This window comes from Atractosteus spatula, chromosome 12 (assembly GCF_055471065.1).
Source record: "Atractosteus spatula isolate fAtrSpa1 chromosome 12, fAtrSpa1.hap1, whole genome shotgun sequence".
Taxonomy (NCBI): domain Eukaryota; kingdom Metazoa; phylum Chordata; class Actinopteri; order Semionotiformes; family Lepisosteidae; genus Atractosteus; species Atractosteus spatula.
Window position 1 is genome coordinate 15,481,365 of NC_142717.1, and position 26,192 is coordinate 15,507,556.

Genomic DNA, 26,192 nt, shown 5'->3' on the forward strand with positions numbered 1-26,192 from the left:
TTAGATACAACCCTCTGTAGCTGGATCCTAGACTTCCTCACCAGCCGACCCCAGACTGTCAGGATTGGCAACCTCACCTCCAACACACTCACCCTTAACACTGGTGCCCCTTAAGGCTGTGTGCTCAGCCCACTGCTTTACTCCCTGTTCGCCCACGACTGTACTGCCAAGTTCAGCACAAACACCATCATCAAGTATGCTGATGATACCACAGTCGCGGGCCTGATCACTGACAACGATGAGACTGCCTACAGGGAGGAGATAAAACAACTTGCAGACTGGTGCTGAACCAACAACCTATGTCTCAATATCAGCAAAACCAAAGAGCTGATTGTTTACTTCAGGAGACAAGGAAAAGTCCACTCCCCCATCTACATTGATGGGTCTGCGGTGGACATGGTGAATAACTTCAAATTCCTAGGTGTTCACATCTCTAAGGACCTTACATGGACACTCAACACCTCCAGTCTCATCAAGAAGGCACAACAGTGGCTGTACTTCCTGAGAAGGCTGAAGAAAATACACCTGCATCCACAGATCCTCACCAACTTCTACAGATGTACGGTGGAGAGCATACTGACCAGCTGTATCACAGTCTGGTACGGCAACTGCACCGCATCCGACCGTAAGGCACTGGAGCGGGTGGTCAAAACACTTCAATCGGCAGTGGCTTACCATCCATCCAGGAAATATACAACACCAGGAGTCTGAAAAAAGCCACCAAAATTATGTCTGACCCCACTCACCCCAGTCATAACTTGTTTGTTCCCCTACCATCTGGCAGAAGGTTCCGGTCACTCCAGTCTCACACCACTAGACTCCAAAATAGCTTCTTTCCCAGAACCATCAAGTTGGTGACGCCCCCACTCCCTCCCATCATACTGATCTCTCCTAACTTCTTCCTATACCCACAAGGACTGTACTCTAACACCACTACACACATGACAACCGACAACACGACAATTAATATTTATTAATCACCATACTATTTTTGCACTGTTCCCCGAATTACCTTGCACTGTTTTTGCCCTGTTATATTCTTTTCTCTGTTTGCGTATTTTGCACAGTTTTGATTACGTTATGTTATTACACGTTACTGTTATTGTTATTGTGTTACTGTCTAAGACTGTCCAAGATAAGATTGTCTTATCTTCTGTTCTATTTATAAACTGCACCTGAGTCACTAATGAGAAACACTTTTCACTATACTATGCACCTGCGTAAGTATAATAACAATAAAGTTGAATTGAATTGAATTCATTAAAAAATGCATCACTTGTAATTCAACAAAACAGATAATCATTAAAGGGGACAAATACTTCTGAAAGGCACTTCAGACTTTGTTTCAGTATATCTAAAAAAGAAGAGACTTTCAATTTCTTTAAAAGAATGATAGATTTCAATTGTCAAAAATGAAGAAATTCAATAACTGATTTAAATTATATATTCTATATAAATTAATATTTTTGATAAAATATGTATTATAAATAACAGGACTGTTTATTTCAAATATAAGGTCCTGAATATATTGAGTAGTCATGGGGTCAGTGGACTGCAGGTCTATCCCTTTGTGGATTGTGATTTTACAATTGTAAAATCCAAAATTGTTAAAAAGCTACATGAACGGGGACATTACTACACCTGCCTGACTGCAATTCAGCAGAGTGACCAGGGTTATGGCTTCACAATAAAACAGTTGTTCTGAGAAATAAAATGAATGGCTTTTTAAATACAGTTATAAATATCGTTATATTTATCCCATTTTATTGAAAAATAAGACTGCTGTTCATTTGGCCAAAAGACACTTGCTGAACCATAGAAAGCAGTTACCACCACTTCTCAAATAGAATCTTTTCCTCAGAAAGTCCCAGGCATTGTAGCTGTCCAGAAACATATTCTATCATGGGAGGTGGTCCACATACGAAACACAAGGTATTCTCTGACAAATGCTCCTTCAGAATCTTTTGTGATATTCTTCCTTCTGAAAAAAAACACAATGTATTTCAAACTCAATATTGACAAGATTCAATTTTGTACCATTTTGTAAATTATTTTCAAGTTTTAAGGACTGAACAAGAGGTTGTTCAATTTTGTATCCCCCTACACCAATCAAATTTGAAACAAGCGGTTTTTGGAATTCCCAGGAATTAAGACTGGTGGCATGCAACACCAATATTTTACTTGACAATTGGGTCATCTGCAATTCAGTTTCAATATTTGAAAATGAATAGTAAAATTACAAATGTTATTCAATTTGAATATCCACTCATTTTTAGTTTAAATTAAAATTAAAAATCCTATCTGAATACCAATATTCCCTTAGGACCAATTTCTATCAGATATAAAGGATGACCTATGTTCTTCACTCTGTCATAATACTTCTCCAAGGCTAACCCCAGAAGCTGTACAACAAAGTTCTTCCAAAATCCAGAGGTCGTGGTAACAGTTTACTGAACAGCATTTCTTTGTTTTATTTTGGTTGCATGCCTTCTATTTTTATATTATATCAGAATAACATAACTTTTTTTCTGAGTTTTTTACAAAGTTTTGGGAAAGATAGTGGTAACAGCTTAAAGAACTCATGGCATCCTAGGTTTCCATGAATTTGTTCTTCAAAGGAATATTCAGATGGATTGAACTGCATTTCAATACCCAGATCTTCCATAAGTAACTTGTAGGATAGAAAATGAGATCACTCCAACACATCTAGTTTTTGCAGTTTTAGTTGAGCTTTGAATGCTGTTATATTATACAACACTGTCAGCAGCTGCACAGGCATGATAAACAAGAAAAGCAAGATCCATCATTCATTTTGCATCTTCAAATTGTGGAAAAGTCATATTAATCTTTCAAAAAAACCTTTTCACCACAGTTAACTTAAAGAATCCCTTTAAAACAGTCCTCCTGCTTATTGAACATACTTCTATGAAGTTCATTAAATCAATGTTTCACAACAATATTCATGATATTGTCAAATTTCAAAGATTTACTTCACAATGCGTTAATGAATCATGCAGCATAATGCTACTCACTATTCAATTAATGCTCTCTTTTGTGGTACTGTCAATACCACTCTTTTCTTTTCCCCAAATCACTGCTGGCGAAGCAACATGAATGCCACAGCAGACCAGCACATTTCAGGGAGTCTGACAGGCTATGGACTTTTGTTCTACTGCACAATGGAGATAAATTGAACTGTTCAACATGAAGTCTGTGACTTCAAAGTTTTCATCTACGCTCCTCAAAATATCACTGGCTGCAAAGTGTTAACCTGTTCCATACTCTCATCAAGTGTGACTGAGTATGCACTAAATGCTTTTCCTCACAATCAGCTTCTCCTCTATATTGTTAGAAAGCTCAAACAAATTGTTCCACAACTGTATTTTTCCTTCTCAGAAAATACAATGCATTACACTTTAATAACAGTCTTTAATAAAGACACTGCCAGAGTGGCTCTCCATATTTAGCAATCATAACTTTGTATAACTTTCCAAAACAAAGAACCCAGACTCTTTTCTTCACTACAGATCAGATTGTTGCTGCAGAACCAATCATTTTTTCCAACTGCAAAGCTGTTTCCTTCATCTCTTTTCCCTAATAGTTAACCATTCCATGGTTATGATAGACTCCTATGCAATTTTTCATTGTTGTTCAGCATTGTATTAGACTCTATAAGAGAAGATCACTTTCAATAAGTCATTATACACATTATGCTCTTTATGAAACAAGTTTTATTGATCAATTATTTCATGTCATCTGTAAACAGAATGGTTCAATCAATAAAACAAATGGAAGCTCACTTCTGAATAAGAAACATCACAATTTGGAAAGCAGTGAGATGATGGATCTGCCTCATGACTGGTTGACACTGCATTTTGGCGAGCTGGTTTGACTTTCCAAGACTTTTTAATTTGAAAATTAAATATGCTGATAATATTATTTAATATGAGGAGCACTTCCCTCTTTTGTAAGGATCTTAAATCACAGAATATACTTTTCTGGGATCTGTCATTTTTCTCCTTCTCTTCTCCCTGACGCTACCATACAGCCCAGCCTGTTGTGTTGTGTATTGGCACTTTATATCATAGTCTTTTAAGATAGCAAAGAGTCTCCAAATGAAACTTGTCTCCTTCTGCTTGTGCTACACTAAAAATAACCAACTGCACCGTCTTCTGGACATTTTGGAGTTTGCAGTCAATTTTTGTTTTCCTGAGAGATATTTAACTGCAGTAAGAATTTCAATTATCATGGAGTCTGGTAATATTTTCCAGTGCATTGTCTTGAGTGTTGTGATTATGTGGCAATGCTTACTGTAATGCTATTAAGTTCCCTATGGAAATGTACGTTCTACATGATTTCTGGTAATCACTGTAAATTAGATAGCTGTTCTGGTAAGAACACAGACATTATACTTTATATGCTGCATTCAGGTAGTGGTATATCACTACAGCAGGTGGGACTGTAGTGATGTTGAGGTGTAGATGCCAACAAGGCCAACAAGCTTTGTTGTTTGAGACCTCTATTACTGGTCATAAAAAGATTTAAAACATAGATGCCAACATAATATCCCCATATATGTACAGTTTTACAGGACAGTTATCAAAGAATATATAAAATACACTTTCTATGCCCTTCTTCTAATTGTTTGATCTGATCCTTAAACTGTAGACGGAAACAGAGGGACATTGCTATTTAAAAGATTATGGGCAACATTCAGGCAGAAATATTCACACAAATGCATTAGGTTTTGACTAGTCTTATCAGGATGGGGTTACTTCCAGGTAGGGAGTTTAATTAGAAATCAAAATATACTCTTACTTTATATTTCTATAGCATTTCTGGAAAATAAGTGGGTTTGTGTGTAAGCGACAATGTAAGACAAGAACTTAATTGTAATTAGAAACAACAATTTTGTCTGTAAATTTTATCTTTAAATGTGCACCTTCCCATCCAAATAACATGGAACTACAGACAGAATATTTATTTCTATTTGTAGACACTATTCACAGTTGCTTGACCATCATTTAGATTCATGGAAAGCCAGATATACAGGGAGGTTATAGAATTTGCAAAACTTTGTGGTTTCTTGCTAGCAGGATGAGGCTTGCCCTCATTACACTCTGCATGCACACTCTATATTTGTTAAAGTTTTACATGTTCCATCAATTTGAGAACAAAGAGCCAATTTTAAAATAAGACAGTAAACTAAAGTTATTGTAATATAAAGCCACAAATTGTTCTAAACATAACAACTGAGTTTCTAATTTAGTTTTGTAAAGTCAGTGTTTTAGTAATCAGTGAGAATTAAATTTCTAACAGAACTTACCACTAATGTATGGTCTGAGATGTGTGTCAATTTCGGTCTCCTGTTGTGTAACATGGAAGTTACAGGAAACCTTTTCAGAAAACTCTTTGGAAAGTCCGATGATAGTATTCTAGCAAGAGAAAAACAGCATTAGCACTGAGAAGAGCAAGTTAAATCAATTTTCTACATTTGTTTATCACTCCTATAAAAAAACTTATTAAATTTACTTTTATTTTTCTTCTCCCTATGAGAAGGTTAAACTAAACAGCAGGGAACTGACAAAATTATCGATTTCTGACATAATTTAAACAAATATTTATTATACTATGCAATGTTTTATTACTATCCAGCATTGTATTAGACCTTACAAAATGTGCTTGAGAAAGATCACTTTCAACAAGTCATTACGTTCTTTACAAAACAAGGCTTGACACTGAATTATTTCATGTTATTTGTAAACAGAACAGTTCAATAATTGAAGGGAATGGAAGCTCACAGTTCAATAAGAAACATCAATGTGAAAAGCAGTGTGATGATGGTTCTGCCTCATGACTTTTTGGCTTACATTTTTGTTCAGCTGCTATAATCTTTCATTTTGAAAACATCCTAAATGACACCTTCTCAAGCCTTTTTTCATCTGCAAATGAAATATGCTGCTAATGTTAATTTAAAATGTGATGATTTCCTAATTTCCTAAATTTAAAACCTTAAATTACAGGATACTTTTCTGGGCTCTGTCATATTTCTTTCATATAGAATTAAGTGCACTAATACCGTTGCATAAAGTTTAAGTGCACTACATTTTTCTAAACATACAGTATGGGGAAATATAACCTAAATTATTTCCTTCTACCACTGCAGATTTTTAATTTGAATCTTACACATACTGAATATGGACTGTGTAATATAAGTGTTACTATGAGACAGAATACTACATTTCAAAGCAATGTATACAAATGTAGTTATATATTTTTTTAAAATAACAACTTGTAACATGAATAAGAACATATTGTAGGTACCTTGAAAAGTAGCTCCTCTGTATTTTTGGCACTATAGAACAGCTTCACAGAGCAAGGCTCATACCCAGAGCCTTCTCTTGCCCTCTCTCTGTACAGGTCAGCTACATGGAGTAGGATGGAGAACAAAGGATTGATTCCCACCCCTCCTGCCACCAGCAACAGGTTCACTGCTGGGTCAGAAGGCCGAGGGTCAAAATAGAAATCACCTCCAACTCTAACGGCTATCTCAGAATCCAGGGTGCACTGTGGGGAAGAAATAGGATGTCATTAACAACATGCAGATCCAGCCATTTAAAATGCAAGAGGTGTCATGTGGCATACGGCAACAAGTGCCACAGCATAAACACCACCACATCCCGCCATTTTCATTTTTTCAAATAATGTGATGCAGGACTGCTCTACTAGGTAAAACTGCCAGGTAGCTGTGGCTAAGGATCTGCGCCTGTGGCTGGAAGGTTGCCGGTTCAAATCCCGTGGCCAGCAGAGGAATCCTACTCTGTTGGGCCCCTGAGCAAGGCCCTTAACCCCAACTGCTCCAGGGGCGCCGTATAAATGGCTGACCCTGCGCTCTGACCCCAAGCTTCTCTCCCTTTCTGTGTGTCTGTGTCTCATGGAGAGCAAGCTGCGAAAAGACAATTCCTAGTGCAAGAAATTGTATATGGCTAATAAAGTGATCTTATTTTATATTTATTTAGTAGTCAGTGCTTTAGTAGTTAGTCCCATTTGCACTTTCCTGTGCCACAGACTGTGCAAGCTACAATTTTATTAAATACAATGATTACACACAACTCCAGATAAGATACAGTATGTCACAATTACAATTTTTAATTACATACAGGATACATAATTATTAGTAATAGTGTATAAATGGTAGTTAGAAAATAATTTTAGATTTTGATGGTTAAAAACATATTATACAGATCATCTTTAAAAACCATGTATTCAAAAGCACTATAATGCCACAATAATTACAACGTTTTTGATTTATAATATGATGTTTTTTAGTGTGTTTCTCAGTAATTTTGTGCAAGTTTTCATTCAGTGTTTTTATTCAACATGGCTGCATTTTGAAACACATTGAAATGCAATGGACTTTGGTCCGTTTGGTTTCATTTCCTTTGCAATTATAACATCATTAATTTTAATTATTTGACGCTTTTGTGGTTTAGCAGTAGAATTCTCACAAATTAAGGCCAATGCATTAGAATAATTGATATTTTGTCTTAATGCTAATTATACAATCAAAATGATAGAAGGAAACTCAAACATCAAAAGACAGTTTGTTCTTCGAGAAATAATTTATACATAATGGGAAGCTATCTTGGCTTAGTTGGACCTCTTTCTCTATTTGGCTGCCTCACTTTGTCTCAAATACTTTTAATTAAGCATAGTTTAAGCTCGAATAAAAATTTCGCTGTGTGAGTTTGAACTGTATATTGCACGTGTTCTCCCTCTCACTTACTTGCTGAGTACGTGTGTAGTGCCCCAGATTAGGACATTTCGCTGGAATTTTAAACCCCATTCATTCCACACTATGCATTGTAGATATCTAAAATATGTTTTTATCAGTCTATTACCTCATACAGTACGTCCCCAATACAAATGGTGATGCATAATAGTTTCACACAATAGAGTAAAACGCTTCTGTGAGCGGGCAGCTGTAATTTGTACTTTACAAATGTTTGATTGGATAGTATATAATACACCATTGGGTGGCATTAAAGCAGCTATGTGGTGTAGCCAGGATTTTGTACTTGGGGTGGCAGGGACACCAGCATAAAACAATGATCCCATGGTTGTTGCAGGGAAAAAAAGAAACTTCATGAACGTGGGGTGCTATTTGACAAAGCAAACTGTGCGGAGCCATCTGCCAAAAACTACCTGTCAAGAAATCTGCAAATGTATATTTTTAAGAACATGATGGTCAGGTAAAGTATCTCATACTACAGCATGACCTGTCCCACTGAATTTCTCATGATATCACACCCCACTTTTTTCACATTTCAGCACATTTCAGGTCCCCTCCTCCACTTCTGCAGCTACCCATTTGTTAGGTCTCACTCTGCAGGGGATCCTAGCGTCCTCATCCTCAAAACAGGGCAAGGGTGAAGAGATGGATTCAAGAGAGATACAAAACACATCTCACATTTTGGTCTCTGGTTTCATAACACTACACTTTCATAACTCTTAAGATTCACTAATCTTAAATGATTGTTGTTTATTGTCTTTTTAATGTCACTTTGAAAGTTTAGATTATTATTATAAGAACATGTTATACATTGTGACTTTAATGATTAGTATTTAAAAGCAAATATACTCATAAAAATCTCAATTGTGATTGCTGTTTAAGGGCATTTTGAAACTCCCTTACTTTGTCCGAGCATGCTGGAGGTGTTGGTCTGACAGGTACAACTTGTTTTTAATCCCCCTACTGCAGTAATCACATTTGATAACTCTACACTAAGGAAGTTCATTAAGTTAATTTATTATTTTAATATTTAACATACTCTGATAAATTTAAATATAGTATACATATTCGTTATATTAGATTTGTCATTACCATTTTATTATTACAGAGAGTTTTTATTTTTTAAAAGTACAACTTGTGGCATTGGCCAGAAATCGATTGCACAAGTGGCAGGCAAGAATTCTACCATTGAACCACCAATATGTCATTCTGCTTGGAAAGCTAAATTCAAAGCTAATTTTCCATTACAGCAATAACAACAGCAAGTGTTCATGGAAAACGAGCATGTGGAAACTTTTGCAAAATAATTACCGCAAGTGGCCGGGTTAAATGACAGTAGATTACCATTAGGTGAAAGCAAGAGAGGAGAACAAAAACAAGTTTGTACATCACAGAGATGTTGCTTAGGTGGTTTGTCTGCAATTTCACTAGGTAAATATATTTTCTGTTGGTAAAACTAGAATTTGTAGATCTTCACATTGCCCACTTTCAAGCTTTGTTATTTATTGTTGTGAGGGTGCTTACATGTCCAGTTGCCCATTTCCTTGTAACCTATCTTTCCCTCTCTCAATAATCTGCCCTTTATGCCTTTATGGAACATCCTTTTGCGTGCTTCTCTTAGTTTACCTCACACATGGACTACAAAAAACTACAATTCATGCCCAAAACTAATAATAACACCATGATTTAAATCTTCTTTCACATAGTGAAACAGAAAAGTTTAGTTCTCCTCATGTAGCAAACGATCTTATTACTGGCCAGTCTAGAGACACAGACTGAAAAGATATACTTATACACATATATTGCCAAAGCAAGCCGATTCCTATTGCCTACTTATAATCTTAATATAAAAAGATATTAAGACTCCTGCTGGCTTACTCTGTAAAAAAGAAAAAAGATCAGAAAAGCTAAGCAATAGTGGTGAAGAACTATAAAACATTAATCCATGCTGTAACTACTGTCCCTCCCTGCTCTTCTTAGAAGTCTTCTGAAGAAAACTTTTGCATTTTCACACTAATCTAAGTACTGAATATATTTGGAGGTAAAACCTACTTCCAGATTTTCATGAATAATCATGAGGTGTTTCACCAGTCAACAACTGGAAGATGCATATGGTATACTGAAACATGTTATGAACATTTGATTTTTAGTATCTTTCTATGTGGAGGGGGTTAGATGTTGGTGGGGTAAAATCTATGCCCAATTTCACAATTCAGTTTTTTGACTAGTTTAACTAAAGTAACAGGATAAATACCTGTGTAGCAGTCTAACATTTCGAGCATAACAATCCAAAATGTGATTAACATGAAGGGAATGTCTTCTTTTTCAAGTTCCAGATGCAGGAAGGAAATAATTCTGAATACCTGCAGGGTGTTCTTTTTTAAGCCATTTGAAGCAAAATTTTCAAAAGAAGTGTGACTTGCAGACTGACCTTAAATTGTATGTTTTGCATACAAGGTAAGTAGGCAGTGTCTAAAATTTCAATTTAAAATAGATCACATAAACATCCTTCTTCTGCCAAAAAAAACCTTTAAATCCTATAAACAGTAAAGTATGTAACATACAGTACAAATGGTTTATGTTCACCTATAAGACATTCTTTTAAGAAGGAAACTATGCTTATTTGAAAAGATGGCCAATTCTATAAAGCTTATCCTTATTCATGCTAATTCAAATAAACTATGCTCTCATGTGTGATTTCACCATGTCTTTCTATTCCCAGGGACTACCCTCTTATTTTCAACAACCTTTCTCTGGAACCTAACAATACTGATATACAGTCACAAAGAAATACAACAAACATTTAAGGAACAAGCTAAAGTTTATTCCATGCTGAAAAGAGAAGAAAGGAAACAACTAAAGGAACAACTATAACTTTCGGCTATGGAGCCTTCTTCGGGTGTGAGGGTTGCCCACAGCTGAAACGTTGTGTTTCCTTTCTTCTCTTTTCAGCAAGGAATAAACCTTTACTTGCTCCTTTGCAGCCTACGCATGATGACGCAGCTACAGTACCTACTTGAACTACAACAAACATTAACACACGCATGGTGTAAAGCATGTACATGAACTTTAATTCTTTAAAATTACAGAGACCACTACTTATTTTTATAAGCAAGTCATGAATTTCTGGGATTTGTGATATCCAGGGCTTAAGTTTGGAACTGCTAAAACATATGAAATTGCACACTTGATTCTTTATTTAATGAGGTGCAGACTTCCCTTACCAAAGGCACTGTTACCAAAAAAGAGTGCATGTTGTTGATTTTTTTAGTCTGTATCAATATAGGATACAAACAGGATCCTGGTGCCATGTGCAGTAATTTTTGTTAAGAACAGAAATTCATACGAACATTACACTAATCAGAATTTATTATAGTACACAAACACAAAGACTGTTACTACTTAAAAAAAGCAATTAACAGATAATCAAGATGTAATAGGTGCTTTTCGGTTACAGTAAGTATTTCAATTTGAAAATCTTAAAGCAAATACAGGACCAACAATGGTTTCAGTGTAGTCATTTCTGGTTTCCAATGTTGATTGGGAACATAAAATTTGCGGCATGTTTTTCTACAGATGGAAGACAGCCACTTTCTGCACAGACACTAGGGTGTTTCAGATAGACACAGGCCTGTAAATCCAATAACTGATTAGACTGGGATAATGACAATCACGACGGTGATTGAACCAAAATTTAGCAATCAAACAAATCGTTCCAAAATGCACTGCAAACTTGGTCGATGTACAATAGCCTGAAAAGAGTTCAGAACATTCCATTATCAGAATTTTCCCATTGCAAAACAAACTGAAGTATAAAGTATATTGAATCGATCGCCCCAATATGCGAGTTATCTAAAAAAACAGGTTCGTTCATGGTGTAAACATGAAAAAATAAATCCTACCTTTCAGTCAGTTTAACTTACCTCTGTGTGTATCCAGTGGGCTGGGGGATGTGCACTGTACTTGACAGCCAGCTCAATGACCCCCTCTCCCTCTAACAGTCCAGGGCTGGAGCAGATTGAAAATCCTCCAACTTTTGAAAGACCAGGAATGAAAAAATCCACCCTAACAAAAATCGGTATAATACAATATTGGCAACAAGTACATCACGTTCCTCATCAAGTATTTTTTTCTGAACAAGCCAATACGAATCCACCCATTCGGAATGCACAGCTAATAATGCGCCTTCCAACGTGTTTTTTTTAAGATATTCTGTTGCAAGACTGCACTACTTTGTAAAACTCCAGGTGGTGCAGTGAACGCGTAAAGTGGCATGTGGAAGTATGTGGGCTATCACCCGAAACACCTGGCTTTGAATCCCGGTCAATGCCCAGCCCCTTGTAGACAATCCTTTTACAATTGAAGAATTTAATTTGTATACTGTTTTGACTTTTATTAATTGTATATTACATTACATTTAAAATGAATAGCTTGATATTAAAAAGACAGTAGGGCTGTTAAACAAGACAAAATCACTCAGCTGGATATATAAAAAATAGTTTATTCCTATAGTTTGTTGTGAATGCAATGTGATTTTTTTCCGGCTTACTTCTGCATTAAAATAATATAAATAATATATTTTGTATTAATGTTTATTTTATATTTCAGCAACAAATAATTAGGAAACAATTTCACACATATTGTACTGCAGTGGCTCTAAAACCCTACACTATTGTTTCGGCATATCTATGGATATGAGTTTGTGCAATTCACGTGTGGCACGTTGTGAATTGTTGGCTTTGATCACGTATTTGATTCATGTGGCTGATGTTTTAAAACTACAGTGCACGCTGTCTGTGAAGCAAATATCTTCAATTTTAAAAAGACCATACCACTACATGGGGAGGGGTTACACATTTTCACCTGCTCCCTTTCCTGACAAATGACAAAAATTGCCATGACAAAAAAGTCTTCCATGCAACTGACTGGCTATACACTGAAAAAAAACTAACCTAGAAGAAATACAAAAAACAAATCAAATACTTTCCGAGCTCTCGAAAATTACCCCCCCCCAATATGCCTAAAAATATATAATAGCAGGGCAGTGCTGTGGCTAAGGATCTGTGCCTGTGGCTGGAAGGTTGTCAGTTTGTATCCCACGGCCGGCAGAGGAATTCTACTCCGTTGGGCCCCTGCGCAAGGCCCTTAACCCCAACTGCTCCAGGGGAGCTATATAAATGACTGACCCTGGGCTCTGACCCCAGGCTTCTCTCTCCCCATCTGTGCGTCTCATGGAGAGCAAGCTGGGGTATGCGAAAAGACAAATTCCCAATGCAAGAAATTGTATATGGCCAATAAAGTGATCTTATCTTATAAAACATATACCACAGCCAGACAACAAACAAAATCTTAAAATTCTCTGATCCAACAGCTGACCATAGTTCAGGAACAAAATACTACTTTTAATAGTACAAACCAGCACAAAAGGAACAAAAAAGCACATTGTCTGTGCTGTTTTCAGAGGGGCCAACTTCACGTAGTTAATTCCCAACTGGCCAAAATCTGATCTTGCTTTGTGAAACCAAAAATTCAGAATTTTGTCAGTATATTTACTAAAGTTATCCCAGCTGTGTAATCTCACTGTGTTAAACAGCGCCCTTGTGCTCAATGAACATTCACACATGATTTATAATCAAGACAAAAACCATAAACCATGATCGCACATGCAGGTGTGAAAAACAATAGGGTTAACAATTTTTTTTAACGGTTCAGATTGGTTTAAAATGTGTATCTGCTCTAACTGTTAATAAAGTAGCGAATATAATTGTGATTCTATTTATCGTCTAATAGTGAGTCATACACGTGTGTTGCTGGTTGAGTGTACTATTACTCACAGGCGCGGTCTTAGCGTTTTCGTATTGGAAAAAAATATGCATGTGCTTTGTCAATGTTAGTGGTTTTATAATAAAACAACCTGTGTTATTACTTCATCATCTCTCAATAGCACATTTAATCTCAGGAACGTAGCATATCTGTGGCATATGGACAGTTACTGTACATCTCTAGAAAAACGCAGAACAAACTACTTTTTACAGCACATTGTTTGTACGATTAGAAGTGGTCCAACTCCATGACTGATGGTACAGTCTCTTTAAAATGGAAGATATTTGATTCACAGCATGCACTATAATTTTAAAACATCAGCAGCATAAATCGATTAAGTGAACAAAGATTACAATTCCCAATGTGCCACACATGCAAATCACATGAAGTTATATCCATAGATATGCTGAAACAATAGTGTAGGGTTTTAAAACCACTACAGTAAAGTATGTGTGAAATCTATTTTTATATTCATTATAATTATATTCACATAATCTTACTCATTATTCATTAGTAACGAGTAATTATTATTCCCTAGTTGTTCAAGACATAAATTAAATGTCCATCATTATTTTGTATGGTTTTAAACATTTCAGATTTCTTACTAATGCAAAGTACAGTAAGTGAAAGGTCAGCTTTGTGTTCACAACTTTTCTACAGTGTTGCTTCAATAGACATGCGGTATCTTCAGGCATTGCAATAATTAAAGAAATTAGATCAGATCATCTTCTAACACGTCACAGTTAAAACTTGACCTCTCTGGCATGAATTTTGCAAGATCAAGCTCTTTTTTGTCTTTATACATCAAATTATCATTGCATTACTATTTTACCTTTCCAAACTGTTTTCTTTACATAAAAGGGACCTCACCATTGTCCTGCTTTAAAAGTGAAGTCTTTATCAGGTATAGCCAGGCGAAGTCTTTTGACGTTATTTGATTCATTTAAAATTCCACAGACCTTTGCCGGATAGAGAACCTAGAAAAAACATATTTACAAATATTTACAAAGTAAGGCAAATATATTAGTAATTAGAATGCTTTCCTTTATACCCACACTATAATAACACAAAGCAAATATTTCCAAGCTACAAACACCAACAAAGACTACAGCCCTCTACAGGGTAGAAATATGCCTACCTCTACCCAGTCATGACTAATAAGATACATGGCTTCCATTTTCTGTCAGCAACATTCTTACCTTTAGTGTTAAGTAGTATAAAAATAACAGCACATACAGTATGAACTGACTTGTGAACTGCACTAGCAGGCACATATCCCAGTTATGATCTTTGCAGGATTTCATTCATATTTAGAATTTACAATTAGCAAATGCACATCATATTCCAATCTCTATCCTAACAAACAGAACAGGATTTTACCTTAAAGCTAAAATGCATTGGAATCTTTATTTGAATGTTTAAATCATATGATATCTCTTTCCTAAGCTTAAGCATAAAATGCTAGACTCTTCTAATCACAAAACAAACAATGCAATCTACAGTACCTTTTACTTAACTTCAAGTAGATCAAGTAATTTATCTTACATTCATGCTGACATTTGAGTTATGCATCTGTCATTTCAAGGAAACATACAGATTTGAAATATATGTGTATGTGTATTTATAGAGTATATACAGTACACAGTGCGCATAGAATATATATTATATATCATTTCATAGTGACCAAAAGTTTAAGTTTAAATTCAATGTAAATGTTAACTTTACATAGAATACGACTAGCCATTCTAGCACAACACATAAAATCATGTTTTGAGTCTTTCAGTTAGTAGTCTCTAGAAACCAAAACAATGGTGTGTTTATTAATACCCTACTCCCCATCCTTCATTAGTTAAATTGTAAATTGTAAAAAAAAACCTTGATAAACTCCTCTTTCATAAGAAATATATGCACTGTTTCAAAATAAACTTTTGTTTCAAGCATAGGGCTCTTATTAACTTTGTACACATTTACATTTAAAACTTTAACACCCAAACTGAACTATTTTAAAAGTGGTCACATTTCCATTTTTAATTGAAAGACGGAAATGTGTATAAATATGATCACTTTAATTTTCAAAGTGAGAGGGGAACCTGGGTGAAAAACAACTACATCTAAGATTCTACATCTGTCTTTTGTGTTTTAAATCTCAAATGTAGCTGACCTATGGAATTTAAACAACAGTTTACTATGGTATAAAACACAAAAAAGAAAAAGGCTGAAATTATTTGAAGAGGATTTTCAGTTCTGCAAACATCTGACAAGGACAAAGAATTTCTTTTAGCCCAGGTGCAAATTTCACCATTATTAAGTTACAGAATTACCCTTTTCTGGCTTTTAAGTTAACTCCAACTCACCTCTTGCCGATATTTATTGGCAGTTCTTTCGAGATGATCTGTTTTTCTTCTTGATGACATTTTTCTAAAAGGCAAAGGTAAAAATATAAAAATCCATATAATTCCCTTTTTACATTTAAAGCACAAGGATCTACAACCATCCACTCATTTGCTCACCAGTTTGTATCGAATACAGGGTCATACTGTAGGGGACCCTTGCTGGAGCCTATTCCAGCACGCACAGGGGTGAACACAGGGTACACTCTGGGGTTTTAGCACTACATTTTTAGCGCTGCCTGTTTTTTTAAATATAATGCTGTTTAAAACCCAAGTCCTTCTACAATTTTTGTAATGCTAATATTTAAAATATTAAATAAATGTCAAAATGTCTTACACGTCTTTTTAGTTTACTTTACTAAAATTGTTTTTTGGCACTGTATATAGTACTGTATCACTTTATGTACACTCTTTAATTCAAACAAAGTTAAATCATGATGCACTGTTTGTTACATGTACTTTAATAATATTTTACTTTAAAAGACTTTGCCTGTTATTATGGGGGAAAGTCTAGTATTCCTGATTATACAGATAAAATTCCCCTTTAGCAGGTTTTGTCCCCTAAAGTGAGGGCTTACTGTAGTATTGTTACCAGTAAAAATAGACTTTTTAGAAACAATTTTCCTATTAATAATACATAATTTCAAACACCTATTTATAACTTTAATTCTTGATTAATAAATAAAAATCCATCCACTGATATGCTAGTAGAGTTAAAGTATCTAAAAAACAACATAGATCACGATGTTAATTAAGAAGCAAAAGAAAATAATGACTGGATCTTAATGAGTGGACTTCTTACCTGGTTGTCATCTTGGAACAGTCAGCTTCTCACCAGATATTTGCACAAGAAATCAAAATTGGAAGCTCAATGTGTTCTTAGTACAATACTGTACAAAGCTACAAAAGTGACCTTTTTGTGTGAGTGAGGTTAAAACTACAAAGTGATGGGGAATCACCAGATAGGTGGAACAAGGCAAGTTCTTTTCTAGAGCAAACTCACCTATTGATCCCGCAGACACATAATGGCCTGGGCCTGAGCAGTGCTGATGCGACCTGCAGTGTGAAGGTTCCAGCAGCTCTCCCCAGTAAACAATTAACAGACACAGCAGCACAAGCCATGGCATTCACTGGACAACCAGCACTCTCTGCACCATCCATAAGACAGATAGCATGAAGGGGAAGAAAAGACAGACTTTACTGATGGATTTTAAGGAATATAACATTTTTGTGGTATTACTGTTCCATATAAGTTGTACAACATTTCACAACTGACAAAAGCATAGAATCATTTCTAGTTCTTTAAACTCTTTGCTCACAGCTCCAAACTCCAAACAGTTTGTTTCAGGCTGGAGTGACATAGAGGATTGTGACAGGAGTTACACAATGAACTTCAACCTCCTTTCCTGTAAAAGCAATATGTGTCACTGGACATTTAACCATCAAAACACCCACAGGTCTCCCCCAATCTTTCCAGGATGTTACTTTAAACACCATGCAGAGAAAGACACAGCGTATTACAAATGCTGAACTGAGTGCAACAGCGCTAACCAGACTAGCATGACTTCCTGTTGTAATAACTGACTTTATGATTATAAGAATTCTAAGGCAAATAGGCAACAAGTAATTTATATCACACAACAGAAAATGCTCATATGCACTTAAGATCAAACGAGTTTCTGCAACCAGCTTTTATTGCGCCAATATCTTATTAAGTGTATTTTCATCAAAGTTATTATATGAAAATGCTTTCAGGAAAATATTTTGAAAGATAACTAAACAATAAAAGAATGCTTTATTTTTTAAAAAACTGCTGTAAAGACAGGAAAACTAGTTTAACGGCAATTATGGCAAGCTGTATCTAGCATAAACTAGAAAGTTCTTTATAAATACACCTTATACCAATGGTTAAACTCATATCTGCAATAAAGCCTACCTATATACTATTTTCATCCACTTTCAGATGATGTTCATGCCGGCTAGTTAAATAACCTTCCACCAGCACATGACTGTGGTAGCTGAAGGACTTTTATTTTGATTGAAATTCGGCTATTTACATACACTTCCGGATCAATCGTCACTTAAAGTAGCCTTCACGCTGAGGCGGTAAATGTAAATATCTTTATGACCTGGAAGTGTTTGTGTTTTGCTTGTCAAAACAAGAACTATGCGAATTTGGTTTCAGGATATTCTTAGTATACTTTATGTTTACAGCTATAGGGCGAGGGTCTATGGGAAATTAATAAAGTTGCTCTTTAATTTCTCGGTTTACTGGTTTAAAGCGTTAATGTAAATCAGCTATTTACTCGATGTGCTTCCTACTCCGACACAGTAGGTGGCAGTAAAACGTTTGAAATGGTCTTACATTAAGAAAGAAATCACAAAGGAAAGACTGCTTTCTTTCCAATGAATGTGATGCTTGTGGTTAAGCAGTTTTGTCTGTCTGAATTTAACAACCTTTTTTTATACGACGTGACTGAATTAGAGATAAGGCATTGATTTTAACAACTGGAAGTAGGTTATTCAAAGGTATGAATATAACGATTTCTTCTCAAATTAAGTTATCGCACGGTACGTCTAGTTTGAAAAATGATGTACCGAGCCTCTTTCAAACCAGTTCTAAACTTTAACATACAGTAAATGTCAAAAGCTTGCAGATAATATGAATTCGTTAATATTAGTCTTAACTTTATTTCGAATACTTTGACATGCAAAACGTACTGATCTCTTTAATCCTGTGAAACTAGGTGGTTCATTTGTAACTACGCAACTAGGTATGAAATGAACGTAGCGCGTATCTTTGTTAGACAAGTGATAGTCAGCTGTTGTAACGTTTGTCCTGTCAGTTCTCTAAGATGAGTGCTGAAGCGGCGGATCGGGAGGCAGTGACCTGTAGTCGACCGTGTACTCCGCCGCAGACCACCTGGTTCGAGTTCCTCTTGGACGAGGCCTTGCTGGAGAAACACTTACAGAAACCCTCACCAGGTGAGCACAAAGTCTTTAATCCGGAGATGCTAGTAAATGCCCAGATCCATTCTGGAGAAAAATGATGGGCCATTTAAAGTTTTAGAGGTCTGGGACATAGCTGTATTTATGGGTTTAATTCATGCTACTTTAAAGAAAGGTGCTTTTTATGTCGTTCTTTAATAGTAAAAAGCAAGCTGCTGTTTTTTGCAGACAAGAAACACAAATCGGTAAACTGCTTAATAAGCTTTAGGAGACCTACACGAGAAACTCTGAAATACAGCTTTTCATTTACGCGAGAACTGCTTAGTAGCAGTTATGAAAGTTTGTATACAAACAGCTATTTCTGCTTGCTTGTTATGAAGCTCAGTATAGGAAAAAAAAAGAAACAAAGGAAGAATTTCTTCTTCCTTTATTCCATGCTGAAAGGAGAAGAAAGAAAACACAACGTTTCGGCTGTCAAATATTCAGAGTAAACCTATTACTTGTTCCTCTGCAGCCTACGCATGCTGACGCAGCTACCCACCTGAACTACTTCATAAGAAACATGTTTATGCATGCATGTTTTTATAAGAATAAAGTATGTAACTGGCAACCCACTGAAGCTAAGCAGGTGTGAGCCTGGTCAGTACCTGGATGGGAGACCTCCTGGGAAAAACTAAGGTTGCTGCTAGAAGAGGTGTTAGTGGGGCCAGCAGGGGGCGCTTACCCTGCGGTCCATGTGGGTCCTAATGCCCCAGTAAGCAGTAAGCAGGCGCTGTCCTTCGGATGAGACGTAAAACTGAGGTCCTGACTCTCTGTGGTCATTAAAAATCCCAGGGCGTTACTCGAAAAGAGTAGGGATGTAACTCCGGCGTCCTGGCCAAATTTCCCATTGCCCCTTACCTATCATGGCCTCCTAATAATCCCCATCTATGAATTGGCTTCATTACTCTGCTCTCCTCCCCACTGATCATCCAGGTTGATGCTGCACATTGGTGGTGGTGGAGGGGAGTCCCCATTACATGTAAAGCGCTTTGAGTGGAGTTTCCAGAAAAAGCGCTATTAGTGTAAGCAATTATTATTATTATATACATGTTGGAAATTAATTTAATGTTGTCATTTTGATTAGTTGTTTATTACTGAGTAACATGGTTGTTGCATAAGCGTTCATTCAAATTACTGGTGAGAGACCTGATTGTGCACAGGCGATGAAGTATTGTACCCTGTGAATATCAGGCCTGGTGAAAATCAAGAAAGAAAAACACTGGAACCAATATGGAGGAAAATCAGAAAGCACTTGATCGTGGGGACTGTAGTCAGTTTGCCCCGCTAAAGCATCTGCTGTACAAGTGCATTTGAGTAAGCATTCCAAAAGTGGTTTTACAATGTGCAGCCTTCTTACTCTTTGGTAATTGAGAAATTGATGTACAGGTTATGTTTAGTAAAATTAAAATAATGAGTGGGATTCTTTCTTTTCCATAGACCCCTCACCTGTCCAGTTGGTAATCCAGTTTCTGGAGCAGGCATCCAAACCATCAGTGAATGAACAAAACCAAGTTCAGCCCCCTGCAGACAACAGGAGAAACCGCACACTGAAGCTGCTCGCTCTCAAAGTGTCTGCGCACTTGAAATGGGACTTGGATGTGCTGGAAAAAGGGTGTGTGGTGAAGTGGTTTTTCCTCATGTCAGTTTGTTTCAGGGGAGAAGCTAAATACTAACAAATAGTGCAGTGCCTTCAGTAGGAATGTGTTTCTGGGTTGCTTTGGAACTGTTAACTATCTTTTTTTTCCCAATTTACTCTGCATAATTTATAACTTGTTGTATATGACGGTGCATTATTATGAAGAATACTTTTGACAATAAAAATCAGAATATAAAAGACTGTACAGCTAGTGAAATGTCAAGATAATGGCGCATATTGAAAAAGTGTACTTAGTCCACTTTGTTTGGAGGGAATACATTTCTGTTCATTTATTATGAAAAACGCATGTACTGGGGGAAAAAAGCTCTCCTGTATCATAAATATACCATGGATATACCCCAGGCATGTGGTTCTGTCGGTGAGGCATGTACGTCTCTTTCAATCTGCCCTGAACCTCCTCTAAAGTGTGATATGTTAAAGGATGAATGGTTTGATGGCTGGGTTAGAGAAGGCTATGTACACTTCCCGTTCAATTGTGTGGGATTTGTGGCTGTGATTCAAAAAAGTGAAAAACATAATTGGCTATTCTAAATCTGCTGGTTGCCTCAAAAATAACAGGTCATTCAAGTTTTAAAAAGAAAAATGTTGTTGCCTCCTAGTTCCCACTTTGTGTTAAAATTAGGGTGAGGTTTGTAAAAAGTTCAGAAAAAAATACTGTTTTATGAAAGGGTTTATATAGGAAGAGAACTAATGTGGCTGAAACACAGAGACACCATGTGACTTTAGGTGTAAACAGCAGTAGTCTTCCAGCTGTCATGTCATCTGATTCGGTGTTGAGAATGTCCCAGGAAATGGATCTTCTATGAATTGTGTTAGTGAGCAAGGCAAAAAACAAACAAATTAACAGGAGAAAAACAGACTGCAGGACATACACTCAGAAAAAAGAAAGAAAAGCTTAATGTTATTACTGTACTATGCTAATAAGCACCCCAACAGTACAGGGACAATACTGTGAAATATAAAGTTATTAGCAAGCTTCAGCGGTTTGAATTCTTAGCACATTAGGTCAAATTAAGAATTCTTCAGATTAAGCCAAATTTACATAAAGGATTATTCCAAAAGATCGTTGTTAATATTATAAGAGATCACTTTATTGGCCATATACAATTTCTTGCATTAGCAATTTGTCTTTTCGCATACCCTAGCTTGCTCTCCATGAGACAAGATACCAGTTTACCTTTTGCAAATATTCTAAAGAGGTTAACTTTAATTGAAAGTGAGCTTTTCTGAAATGTTTTTGTTGTGCATTTTATGTTAGGTGGCTTCTGCTGTAGAGAGAAACTGCATTAAATAACAGAAGACAGTGTGTTGTGGGTGCTTGTGAGAAACGTAGTCACTGGATCTGACCCTTGAATTCAGAGTAATGAATAGTTAGTAATAAAATGCAGGAAAAAAAGTTTTGCAATTGCTTTGCTCGAAAAAGGAACTCCTCCATCACTGAAGTAATACTTTTACCTAGGTGATGAATAGCAGCCATTTTGTAATAGCAACTCATTTACAATTAACAATTCATTTCACTGTTTGACCTGAATTTACGTGAGGGTACTTTGCATGCCACCAGCAAAACTTCTTAGAAAAATATATTTTATTTGTCTCTTGTCCACATGTTGACCAGACCTAATTTGATTACCTTCTGAGACCTTTTTCTTCTTTTCTTGGTTCCCCTCAGTTTGTCTATCCCAGTGTTAAATATGCTTCTCAATGAGCTCCTGTGCGTCAGTAAAGTACCCCCTGGAGTTAAACATGTGGATCTGGTCCTGTCTACCTTACCTCCTACTACTGCAATGGCTGTGCTCATCTACAATAGATGGTAAGATCTAATATTTGATTTGTCAGTATTATTGTAAGTTTTTTTTATTCAAGGCTTAATTTTTAGGGCTCAGAATAATTAGTAGAATTTCTCAGTAGATGTAAGTGACAAATATATTTGCTGAACTGACACCCTATATCTTAAACAGGATGCTTCATTCAGTTACTGTCACGGTTCCTGTTCACCTATTGGCTGCATCACTTCTCCCTGTTCACCAGAGGTATCCAGACTAACATATGCCAAATCCTGCTCCAGTGAAAGATTTCCCATTTGCCAAAGCACAGGTTCCCAGTGCCATGAGAGCAGGGCCAAGCAGCTTGTCTGTGGCAGGGTCTACCGATGTCTGGAGCGTAGGATGTAAAGTGAAATTAATATTTTGTTTGTAAATTTCAGCAGAATAATTAAATTCCCTCCATTATGTGTGTACCTTTCAACCCATATTAGTGTAAAACCCAACACTGTATTTGTTTTATTACCTCCAATGGCAAATTATTTTCCAGAAAAGGTTTTATATATCACTGCGTAGTTTGCTACAGTTTCGATATATCGCTTTTTTTAAACACGTCAATGAGTTTGTGCGAATTCCCCCTTCTGCAGCAGGGTGAACTAACTGTTGAAAGAAACAACCCTGATTGAGTGCTTTTGTGGAGCAGCTCAAGTACTTAACATAAAAGTAGGCCGCTTGTTACAGATATAGCCTATTCTATATTCTGTAGCCTATTTCAAAATTCTCACATTTGAATTTGGGATGCACAGAAACCATAGCCATTTATTTAAGTTAACTGTTAATGATTGTAACAGAAAAAAGGAGTAAAAAATGGTTCAGTAACACTTTTACTGATATTAAAATTAACATTACAAAACCAAGGCTTCAACTTAATTCCCATGATTGAATTTGTGCTCCCATATATGTATGTTTTTAACTTTTAGTTCTGTATAATGGCACTCACCTTTATTTTGCAGTAAGCTTTTTGTAATTATTTCATACTGTATACAGTACTGTACATATATACACACTAACATCACACACACAAAGATAACTGGAAACCAACTACCAAATTTAGGTGGGCTTTCAGGCCTGTGTAAAAGCATACATTGTGATGTATAATATTTGTGAGAGCTGTTCTGTTTTATTTTTAACCATTTAAAAGTATTAAAATCTTTGCTAAAATCATGGCAGACAAAATTGTTCCACTGTCCACTGTATAATCCTAGGTTTGTAAGCTAATTTCTGTATTATTGTCATCAATATCAGTAAAGTGTACAAAACTCTAAAAGGAACTACTGTAAGTAATAGCAAAACCTATCCTGTTTTTGTCTCTTAAACCTAATTTGAACAAATCTATGCACACTACTTTCTGTCTTTTTAAATGTCAAATGAAAGCTGCAATACTCTACTCAACTGTAAATTATACTTAGGATCATATATATTGCAGAATAATTGGCCATTTGCAAGACATGATCTGATGTTTTGAGGTCAGTCTGTTGTCATGTTGTCTAGACCCATTGTCCATTCTTTGAGGGGTAGTCCATGGTTTTCTGAACTCCAGACAAAATTCTGCTTCACCAGATTTCGTCTGTTGCATCCGAGATCTGTTAAACTGGGGAGATACTGCATCACAAATACCTCAACCAGTGTTGTATTAAGAGACGTTTTTGTGTAAGGGTTAGTAACACCTCTTCTGTGTTTGCAGCATTTAGGAAGCAGTAAATGAAGACATTTAAGACAGCATTGCAGTAATGTTTGTCTGTTTTACAGAGGTAAATTATAGTAAATATTGTAAATATTTGTTCAGTGGTGTGTTACCTAAATTCCTTTTCTTCTCCAGGGCTATCAGGACAATAGTGCAGAGCAGCTTCCCTGAAAAGCAAACTAAACCTGGACCTCACCAGTTAAATATGTGAGTGTTTAATATTCTTTAATTGTTGGTGATAATTCATTTCAGGTTTTGTGATTAAAGCTGTCTCCTTTTATCTAGGCTGAATCATGTGCAACAGGAAAAGGAATTAACAGAAAACATTTTAAAAGTGGTGAGTTACTGGAAAGTGTGACATTCATCTGTGGTTCCCTATTGACTCTTATGAGTTATAAGAAAGTTAATACTTGTTTCTATTAATATCTGTTTTCATCCCAAAGAACTTCAAAGTGCTTCTTATACTGGACGGATATACTATGCGGCAGCCAATCAGTTCCTGCTGCCCACCTAAGCACAAAGTGTAATTTAGTTGTGTAGTTTAGTATTAGTTGTAAATTACATAATCACATTAATTTAATAAAAGTCTAAAAAAATTCCTTTTGTCGCAGCATAAGCTAATCGGCCACGATTTATTTTCCCAGCTAAAGGAGCAGGCGGATGACTCAATCATGGTTCTGGAGGGCGTCCTGGGGATCAAGAAAGACTTTTATATCCATACAATGAGGACGCTGGACCTGCTGGCAGCTGAGTCCTGCACTGCCAATGGAGAGACAGAGTGCTCTACCGCAGGATTAAAGATCAGTGCTGATGAACTGCATTGTCAGGTAACCTGGCGTGCATTGTCTTCGAGTTTGAGGTCATGATTGCTTGCTCCTCTATCTGTAGGAAGAGACAACCCCATTAGGTGCCAATGTGCTGAACAGGTCCTTGAACCAAATAGGGATAGTGTAGGAGTTCGTATACGCCTTCTCATTTCCACCCTTAAAAAGTATTATTGAACATTTTCAGATCAATGTGTGACAAGCAGGCAGTGTTGACTGATTTTTAGCATGCTCAAGTGTTTGTGTAGAAAAAAAAAACATTTTATTATTGAGTGCAGAACATGGTGGCAGATGTAAGAACCACGAACAAGGAAAAGACCTCCTCTTGTTAAAATTGTAGGATTTTGTATACATTTCTACCTCATTGTGCACACACTGCAATTTAAGTGCTATATCAGTTTTCTTCTATTAATGCCAAATCTCTTTCTGGTTGGACTGATTTCTTGAAATTGAGATCCCAAGGTGGGAAGAGATTTACTTGGTTCACAGTGTATTTACTAATAAACTTTCAGATCTCTCAACAATGAATTAAATTTTAATTTTTTATGTAAATAGAACCATTTCTCTCACTTACAGGTTCATTATGATTTGGGAGCTGTCTTCTTTCAGCAAGGTAGTTCAGACCCCCTGGCCTATGAAAAGGCCAGAGAGCATTTCTTAAAAACAAGAGAATGTCTTGCAAAGGTAAGTGACAATACAGATCCTAAAGGCATATCCTTATATATGCCTCAAGCTCTCACTGATGGTATGCATTATGTTCACCTTTTCTCAGGTAAATTATCCTGGTGCAAATAAGTTTGCGGTAGAGGTACCCTTTGGTGGTGAAAATAAAACCCCTTGCAGGGTGTTTTTGTTACTCTGAGCATTGAAACCTTTACAGTTTACAGCATTCAGCTATCAATTCGGAGAGCTCTAAAGCTCTTGAGCTCAGAGAGCTCCTTATGATGGCCTTTCTCCTCAGCTGAACACAGTCTGTTAGGGAGAGTTAGTTACAGTGTGACAACAAATACTTTAAGGAAATAACTAAATGCAGTTCTAGCAAATTACAGAGTGCCCAAACAATACCCACATATCCAGTGTAGTCCATTACCAAACCCATTGTTCTTTTTGGTGGCCTGTTAGCATGTTAGAAATATACATTACTCCATGGCTTTAATTATCCAAAAGTCACAGTATTTGTATTATTTGTATGGAATCCTGATTTTGCAAAG

The 26,192-nt window shown here is 36.3% G+C and overlaps 2 protein-coding genes across 3 annotated transcripts in view; one reads left to right on the forward strand and one right to left on the reverse strand.

Annotated features, from left to right (window-relative positions):
* Positions 1–1,491: 1,491 nt before the first annotated feature.
* Positions 1,492–18,020, reverse strand: oxnad1 (oxidoreductase NAD-binding domain containing 1). The gene is made up of 8 exons (XM_088929596.1): positions 17,942–18,020; positions 17,009–17,153; positions 15,970–16,033; positions 14,486–14,592; positions 11,716–11,857; positions 6,325–6,567; positions 5,327–5,435; positions 1,492–1,981 (listed from the first exon to the last, which is right to left on the reverse strand). The coding sequence occupies exons 2-8, from the start codon at positions 17,125–17,127 to the stop codon at positions 1,827–1,829; spliced, it is 939 nt and encodes a 312-aa protein (XP_088785722.1). The 5' UTR covers positions 17,128–17,153; positions 17,942–18,020; the 3' UTR covers positions 1,492–1,826.
* Positions 18,021–18,360: 340 nt separating this feature from the next.
* The window catches only part of ints8 (integrator complex subunit 8), a 42,915-nt gene continuing 35,083 nt past the window's right edge, over positions 18,361–26,192 (forward strand). Inside the window, exons 1-8 of one of the 2 annotated variants that reach the window (XM_088929454.1) lie at positions 18,361–18,534; positions 18,852–18,990; positions 20,434–20,608; positions 22,323–22,463; positions 24,293–24,364; positions 24,425–24,494; positions 24,802–24,984; positions 25,558–25,665. In XM_088929454.1, coding sequence (XP_088785580.1) covers positions 18,861–18,990; positions 20,434–20,608; positions 22,323–22,463; positions 24,293–24,364; positions 24,425–24,494; positions 24,802–24,984; positions 25,558–25,665 — 879 coding nt within the window. In that variant the 5' untranslated portion in view covers positions 18,361–18,534; positions 18,852–18,860. The remainder of the gene's footprint in view (positions 18,535–18,851; positions 18,991–20,433; positions 20,609–22,322; positions 22,464–24,292; positions 24,365–24,424; positions 24,495–24,801; positions 24,985–25,557; positions 25,666–26,192) is intronic. The other variant, XM_088929455.1, reaches the window with a different exon arrangement.